Below are 8,842 nucleotides of genomic sequence, written 5' to 3'. Positions count from 1 at the left end.
TTTAACAACAAAATAATGCATTAGGCATTTCTTAAAAGGAGAAAGAGTGGGGATCTTTAGCTTTGGAAACAGAATGTTAAAGCTATACATCGGTTTAAAAAACAAAACAGAAATGTAAGAAGCACATTGTAATTTGTGCAATAAAGACATAGATTTTTTAAAATGCTTCTTCTTTAAACATTTATAATTTATTCTTTTAAACACCTTCACATAAAAATATTTTTGACATATACAGTATCCTTTTCTCTAGAATATTTGGAAATATATATCTACAAATGACCCAGAGTTATAGAGTTAAGTTTGATTTTTCTTCTACTTTTTCTCATGTCTTTGGACCTACTTCCCCCACCTTTCCTCTCTCTTCCCTTCTGTCTCCTTCTGTCGTGATTTTTCTGTCTTGCTCTCTCTTTCAGAATCCTGTCTCAGCTATATGCTCTGCTCTGGACTGCCAGACAGGGGTCTGTTGTTCTTATATGAATTATGGAAATAAGGAAATCTTCAAATTCTTTAAGATAGAGGCAATAAAGCAGATGGGAATTACTGCGTTGAGAACAGAAAGCAATTCCCAGCGCAGAGGACTGAACAACAGAATGTGAATGACAGGACCTATTGATGTGGGGTAGGGGCTTTTAGCTGAGGCTCTCTGTTTAAATATGTAGCCCAATAGACCAAGTTAAAGATTCCGAATAACAGCGGGAAGGCTATTCTTGACAGTCGGTCAATTTTGCTTACACTGTTAAAGGTTTTCTTCGGTTCTGGTGGTTTTGTTTCCGTCTTGACTTCTTTTGGTTCTATGGTTGCACTTTTAGCAATGGTGGCTAAGCCGGGGTCACCCCTGGCCAAATTAGGTGTGTAGCTTGTTGCTGTTGGAGCATAAGTGTTGTTTTTCTTAATGAGAGGATCCTTCATTTTCTTTGGCTGTAGAAGGAAAGAGTAAAAGTATTTTGTTTAGTAAACTGTGGGAAGCATGTTTATAAGTTGCTGAGCAAAGGGACCTTTAGAACTCAAACATGTGCTTTATTTAAAATCTAAGGAACATAATTTACAACTGCATTTTGGGGAGAAATGAAAAACCAGATTGACAAGTGACCTTGCAGGACATTTGTTCCTGTCCAAAATGTCCATAAGACAGTTGGTCCGTAAGACATTTGGTTTACGCCAAGTCCTTGAAATGTGGTCCTATCCAAAATGTCCATGAGCATATCATGTCCATGCCAAATGGTTTTGGACAGGATGAAATAACAAAGTCCTTTGGTGTGGACCAAACATCTTATGGATGTTTTGGGCAGGACCAACTATGACCACGTATCAGGGACTTTTTGGCATGAGCCTAGGTCAGACTAATAGAAATACCATCAGGTTTTTCCCAGCCCAAAATGCTTGGTCGTTGTTTTAGGTCACTAAGTTTTGGGGTAGTTTGTTTTGCAGTGAAAAACTGCTGAGCTAATTATTATTTGTTCCTTCTCCCCATGTTTCCAATGGGCAAATGGCAAAGCAGGGCTACGTAGTCAGGATACCCTGAATTCAATTCTTGCTCAGTGTTGGCTGCTTATCAACGTTATCTGTGCGGTAATTGACAAGTGCGGTATTTCTTAGAGTTTCTGTTTCTCAAAAATTAAGTGTATCATTGTTTAGAGCTATGTGCTCTGATAGAGTTGCCATCAGTAACTTGTGACTATTGAGCACTTGTAATGTGGCTAGTCTAATTTGAGATGTTCTGGAAGTATAAAGTACACATAGGATTTCGAAGGCTTAGTATGAAAAATAAAAAAAAGTACAGGGCTTCCCCGGTGGCGCAGTGGTTAGGAGTCCGCCTGCCAATGCAGCGGACATGGGTTCGTGCCCCGGTCTGGGAGGATCCCACATGCCGCAGAGCGGCTGGGCCCATGAGCCATGGCCGCTGGGCCTGCGCGTCTGGAGCCTGTGCTCCGCGGCGGGAGAGGCTGCAGCAGTGAGAGGCCCGTGTACCGCAAAAAAAAAAAAAAAAAAAAAGTACAATATTTCTCCTAAATAATGTTTAGAATTATTTATACGTAAAGAGGATATTTTTGACATATTGGCTAAAGTATATTATTAAACTTAATTTCACTGGTTTGTACTTTTTAAATAAGGCTACCAGAAATATGTTAATTATATATACGGCTCACATTTATGGCTCACTTATATTCCTGCTGGATAGCACTAGTCTAGAAGAGTGAGCCTTGTTTTTTTGTGCACACTAAATCACCAGTTAAAATTTTTTTAAGTGTAAATGTCTTGGGCACAATCTTGCATTTTGAATCAGAACTCCTAGGGAGTGAAGCCTGATTATTGACATTGTGAATAAACTACACAGAGAATGTTCATGAGCAGCTAAACTTGACCAACCAGACTCGATATACTCTGGACAATCTGTATTTTTAATATCAAATCAGAATAAACTATTACTTCTAGAAGAGCTGATATTTCTCACTCACAAGGTGCAATTTTAACAGGTTAATTTCTTTATTATCCAACTCCATGACCTATCTGCTACCTTTTCTCCTCTCCAAGTCCTTAAGCATACATTCACTGGGACTTAAAACCAAAAAAACGGCCAGATTTTTTTTTCTCCTAGTAGTACACCATTAAAAGTAAGGCCACTTAGTCCAAGTATACACCCATTTCATAGTGAAGGCAGATTTGCTTAAGCTTTAGGAGGAGTGACAGAAATTTCTATAATTATTTGTACAAAAATAAAATGAGTTAAATTGATTCTCTCTGAATGTGGTCCAAATGACTACAAGTCAAAAAGTGATATGAATTATTTCAACACAAACAGCCAGACTGAACTTGTATTGAGTCCACTGCTTAGAAAATAGCAGATCTAATATTAAAGGATACATTGAAAAGCATGTATGTCCTTTAGATAAAATGTATATGCACTCTGATGTTGAAGAGAGGCAATGGGTTCTAATCTAAACAAAATTTGTTGAGTGACAGACACCTTATTAGATAAACTGAAATGAATAATCTGCCACAGGAAGAATTCTTGGAGAAGAGTTTGTATTATTGGTAGATTTCGTCTCTCCTACTGTCAATTTATCATAATACCCTAATACTAAATTTTCTCAACTTAAGTGTTTTATTTCTTGCTTTCTTTTTGCAGCATCATGTTGAAAAGGATATTTAGAAATATCTGGTTGGCTTCTCAGGAAAAGTATAGTTTTTTTCATTTCTGAAAATATTGAGCTCCCCCATATTCATTAAGAAGTTGGGGGCTTCCCTGGTGGCGCAGTGGTTGGGAGTCCGCCTGCCGATGCAGGGGACGCGGGTTTGTGCCCCGGTCCGGGAGGATACCACATGCCACGGAGCGGCTGGGCCCACGAGCCATGGCCACTGAGCCTGCACGTCCGGAGCCTGTGCTCCGCAATGGGAGAGGCCACAACAGTGAGGGGCCGGCGTACCACAAAAAAAAAAAAAAAAAAGAAGTTGGTATTTCTTTCAACAATTAAACATATGAGGATGGATCTTGAGAAGGCTACTATATGCTTGCTTGAAAACATGATGCCCTATGTGGATTTTCTTTTTTTTTTTTTCAAGTTATACCATGTCAGAGATTGAAATTTTACCTCTCCTGAAAACACTCACCTGGTCACAGGAAAAATATGTTATTTATTCTCTCTGAATGTCAAAATGAGACCTGGATCACACTGTGATCATGCTCCTTATTATAAGCTAATCAAACTGGCAAAGCCCTGGGGAAGATTTTTACAGAGACATAGATAAATTATAAAAAATATTCTCTTTCTCATTAGGATGACAGATATAGGCATTATGTATATGTATCTATCTATCTATATATATATACATAAAATATATAGATATGACCATACCTATAGCTATATGTGTACACTGAATAACACGGACTGTAGATTGATAGAGATTGAAATATTTTATTTGAGACACAGCACTTGAAAGACTAACATACGGTCAGAAAGAGAGAAATGTAAACTCAACTATGAGCTCACCAATCCCTCAACCCAAATTCTATGCTTTCCAGATCAAGTTCAATTCATCTAACAAGTCATTAACCACTGATACTGATGAGCCACAATCAGAAAGACATTGGCCTCTTGCAGCATGCAAAGAAAGGATTAAGATAGAAAAGCAACTTTTCCCAGTGCTTGCATTTCATTTTTCAGTTGCATATCACCGATGTTTGCATATAATTAATTTTGAAGAACTTTAATAGAATATATGCCAGTGATTCTAAGATGTGCATTTTTAAAATGTCCACATCTATGACTTTGGGCTATGTCTTACAATTGGTAGTGTCTTATGATCACTCATCTTCAGTTTTGGTGCTCTTTCCTTTGGGACTGCCCTTTTGTTCTAGGACAAATGGAGGCCATCAATGGCTAAGGTAAGTATAGGACACAAACTCTGTCTCCACTCTCTCACCCCTTTCTCCAACTGGTAAATGCAGTCCCTTTTGTCTTGTCTCCTCTTTACTGAACCTGAGCCTAGGTCCTTGATTTGAAAATTCAGAGATTTTTTTATACTGGGCAAGGATGTTTCAAGGCAAGGTGAATTTTGAGGACTGGTTCTGGCCCATTTTGGTTGTGATAGTGCATCTGATGCAGAACCGTCTATGCTGTTGCTTGTGTACAAGATCATTGAGGTGTTCAACTGATTCACCTGTGGCTGAAAGGTAAAGCTCAAAGAGCTTTTGCTTGGCAGCATATTTTCTTTCTTATGTATACGCGTATTAGTGGTACATCGTATAAGCAGTAACGCTTTAGATTCTATTAAATGTGGTAGATGTTTCCAACACAAAGGATCCTCTTTTCAAGTATATTTGTGGAGCTATGGGAAAAACATCATTAAATGGATTTCTTTACTATACACCCTCTCAGACTCTTTACTATACTGTGACTTGGTGACAGTATGCAGAATTATTCAAGTGTATTTGACCACAGAACTGTATTTTTAGGGACTGACTCAAGACACTAGAATTCTATATTTGCTGTAGAGTGATTCCTCCTAGATTACTTCTAGATGTCTTAGAATCTCTGTGTCTCTGACTTTGCCCTTCTTTCCACCATCCCAAGGCTCCCTTGCGTTTTGACATATTTTTCCTTCAAACCCCAGAAGTAGAAATATCCTCCCCAACTGTGCTTTATTTATTTACTTATTTATTTTGGCTGCATCCTGCAGCATGCAAGACCTTAGTTCCCTGACCAGGGATGGAACCCTCACCACATGAATTGGAAGGAAGAGTCTTAACCACCGGACCGTGGGGGAAGTCCCTCCCAACTATGCTTTAAAATTCACTCTAAAGTAGGTTCTAATTGAGAAGAACAGTGATATTCTTGACTTGATAATTTTCTACAGTGAAGAATTTTTCTGTGAATTCTGTGTGTTATGATTCTTAAAGCAAACCTCTATTTTGGAAAAAGAAAATGTGTTTCCTACCCTTGAGTGAAAATTAGAGATAATGCATTTTGCAAGCTCAATTCAATTGAGCCATTAAAGTAATAACATTTCTGACCAAAGTTATTAGGTTTGGAAAACAACCAGAAGACTATAATTTTCAAGTTACAAAAATTATAATGGCATAATTGCTCCTAATGTAAGGTTTGTTAAAACAGTTCTCACATCAATGGGGACCATAGGAAAGCATATTTGAGGAGAGATGTTTACCTTTGTGTTTCTCCTTTATCTCATTCATTCTACTCTGAACATCTATCCACTGAAACAACCTTTGCTTAGCAATAACAAAATTCTCATAGCACTTAATCATTTGTGACATAAGAAACAAAGAATCCTCTTTACCCTTTCTCTGCATTCTTCATCCATTTCCCCAAGTCCAAACATCCCATCCTGTATGTTTAAAAAGACATAATAGTGCTATATCACAGGAAATATTAAAGCATTTACCTTTTCTGGAACCACACTTTTGCCATCCCATGCATAACCTCTTTTGGTGAAATAGTTTACTGTGGCAAACTCAATGAGAGCTGAGAATACAAAGGCATAGCACACTGCAATAAACCAATCCATAGCAGTTGCATAAGCCACCTTAGGGAGGGAATTTCTGGCACTGATACTCAAAGTTGTCATGGTGAGCACAGTTGTTACTCCTGTAAAGAAAGAAAGTGAATTTGTAGGTTCATACTACAAACTTTCATCACTGAGGTCAGCCTACTTATGTAAAGGGAAACACAGACAGAGTGTGTTTTCAAGTTTATCCCATTTTGGTCTGGGATGGATGAGTTTTAATTTAACCCCAGTGTAGTTTGCAGTTCATGGTATGGCAGTATTGATGGAGAGCTCTTGGAGGGATAAACTCCTCTGCTATTGAGAAGCTGTTAATAAGATAGTGAACTCCCATAAATAGGTGTCTTGAACATGGTGTCCTGGGTAGGAAAGGAAATAATATTCCTTCACTGTCCCCAACTGTAGGAAAAAGAAAGCAGGTATCTTCACTGTCCTTGATCCATACTTAGTCCTGGATCCTCAGCTCTGTTTAATATTCTACCTGTGTACTTTGAATATACAATCCAAGAGACCAATAACTTTTTGATAATTCATCATTGATAGATAATTAAATTATTTTAGGATAATATCTTGTTACATTATTAACTCTTTGGCTTTTATACTATATTTTCCTGATTCTTCAAATAGATACTCTTTTGAAGATGTTCCTGAAATAAGTTGCGTGTAACTTGCTTGAGGTCACATAGCTCAGAAGTAGCAAAACCAAATTTGAACCCATTCATCAGATTCAAATGTCCACAGTCTTACTCTCTCTGCTAATGCTGCCCTATCTTCCCTATTCTGTGAATCTATCCCTACTGATTAAAATCACCTACATTCAAAGCAATTTTCACATCAGTTGCTTTTAGTTTACTTAGATTATTATAAGTGTTGGTATGTGAATGATGACATCCATTAATGTTCATTTAACAAATTAATATTATCAATCTACTATATGTAATACACTAAACTAGTTAGAATACTGTAAGTTCCCTTTTAAGCCATTTGAAAATGTATGAAAAAAAATCACAGGAACCCAGTGGGGGTGGCTTAGGTTGCATGATGTTGAAAAAATCTTAACCTCTTCCAGTAACTAGTTCCTCACTACTTAGCTCTATAGCCTTGAGTAAGCGAGTTAACTTCTAGGGCCCTCAGTCTCCATAACTTTAAAAGTGATGATTTAAACTTCATTCTCTTGATTGTTTACATCATTGTTGAAATTCTAAGAGAGGAAAAGTTCTGCACATTTACAAGATTATTTGAGGATTAAATATAATAATATGTGAAAGCATTTTAAAGATAAGTAAATTATTGCCACAGAAGGTATTGTCATCCCGTGTGTCTAAAACTCATACCTATGATTCACCCTTTTGATTAATTTTAGAGATTCAGCAGGGTTACACAGCTGGTCGGTGGCTAATTTTTCTAAGCTGCTTTAAACCATAGAATATTCCCTAGTTTCCATGATTTTCAAGATAGTTGATCTTTAACTCTATTAGAAAGTGATAGGACTAAGAAGAAACACTGAGATTTTTATTAACTCATATTTTTGATACATGGTCACAGTTGTAGGAAATAGACTTACTGTGAACATTGGAGGTGTTGCAGAAAGTTCTGGGGCATTAACCATATTATGTAACCAACAAATGGTTTCAGGAATGTTGGTGGGAAAATAGCCCCCAGATTTACATATCAATATTAACCTGAGCAAAGAGCAAGGTAATTAAATGTCAGTATTTGGAAAACAGAACAACCCAGTTTCAAATCCCAGCTCTGTAACTGCTGAGTGACGTTGGGAAAATTGCCTCACGGTTCTGAGCTTCTGGATGTTTTGTAATTATTTCCTTATAAATTAATTTTACTAAGTCTAACTCAGAGGGCTATTGTAAGTATTAAATAAAATAATGTAATAAAGTGTTTAGCACTTAGCCCGATACTTACTAAGGACAAAGTTAATAACATTTTTTTATTGTTTGGCTGTGTTGGGTCTTCATTGCTGCGTGCAGGCTTTCTCTAGTTGCGGTGAGCAGGGGCTGCTCTTCATTACGGTGCATGGGCTTCTCATTGCGGTGGCTTCTCTTGTTACGGGCTCTAGAGCGCAGGCTCAGTAGTTGTGGCACACGGGCTTAGTTGCTCCGTGGCATGTGGGATCTTCCTGGACCAGGGCTCGAACGCGTGTCCCCTGCATTGGCAGGCGGATTCTTAACCACTGTGCCACCAGGGAAGCCCCAAAGTTAATAACTTATTATGATCAACTTCAGTCCTTTTGGATAAATCCCCGCTAAAGTGAATTCCATTTTTTATTTGAATTTTGGCTTATGTGGGCCACCAACTGTTAAAAGTAATTGGGGAATGGGTGTTCTTAAAAAAAATGTATCCATAAATTAAAAACAGTTAACAATAACATAAAGAGAGGTGTGTGTGTGTGTGTGTGTGTGTGTGTGTGTGTGTGTGTGTGTGTGTTGTCTTACAATTCCTGCTATAGGGAAAGGGAAAAAACCAAAAACATGCTGAGTATCTATTAAGTTTCAAGTATTGAGCCCGACAATTTACAAATTTTATTTTATTTTTCTCACTTAATCTTTTAAATGGCACTATTTTATTTTAATTGTACTCTCATTTTATAGGCAACTGACACTTAGAAGACTGAAGATTGAACCTAAGACTTGGGTCTGTCTGGCAGCAAATTTACATGACCACAGCCTCCAAATGAGAAAGAGCATGGAAGGTTAAGAAGATGATGTTTTAAGACATGAAATGGCTCCAGCTTTGTTGCCTTTTGGATGCCATTTACTAAACTGTTATAAGGTACAACTTTTGCTTTATTTTTTCCCTCTGGTAT

At 37.6% G+C, this 8,842-nt stretch overlaps 1 protein-coding gene across 1 annotated transcript in view; it reads right to left on the bottom strand.

Moving 5' to 3' along the window:
• Positions 1-606: 606 nt before the first annotated feature.
• Positions 607-8,842, bottom strand: part of GABRA1 (gamma-aminobutyric acid type A receptor subunit alpha1) — a gene marked incomplete at its 3' end in the record, with an annotated part of 55,046 nt that continues 46,810 nt past the window's right edge. The window contains exons 8-9 of the mRNA XM_079918427.1: positions 5,902-6,104; positions 607-918 (exon numbers count right to left, since the gene is read on the bottom strand). Coding sequence (XP_079774553.1) covers positions 607-918; positions 5,902-6,104 — 515 coding nt within the window. The remainder of the gene's footprint in view (positions 919-5,901; positions 6,105-8,842) is intronic.

This window comes from Stenella coeruleoalba, assembly GCF_951394435.1.
Source record: "Stenella coeruleoalba genome assembly, chromosome: 3".
NCBI classification, from domain to species: Eukaryota; Metazoa; Chordata; class Mammalia; order Artiodactyla; family Delphinidae; genus Stenella; species Stenella coeruleoalba.
The sequence above is the reverse complement of the archived record's forward strand: the minus strand, read 5'-3'. Positions and strand labels throughout refer to the sequence as shown.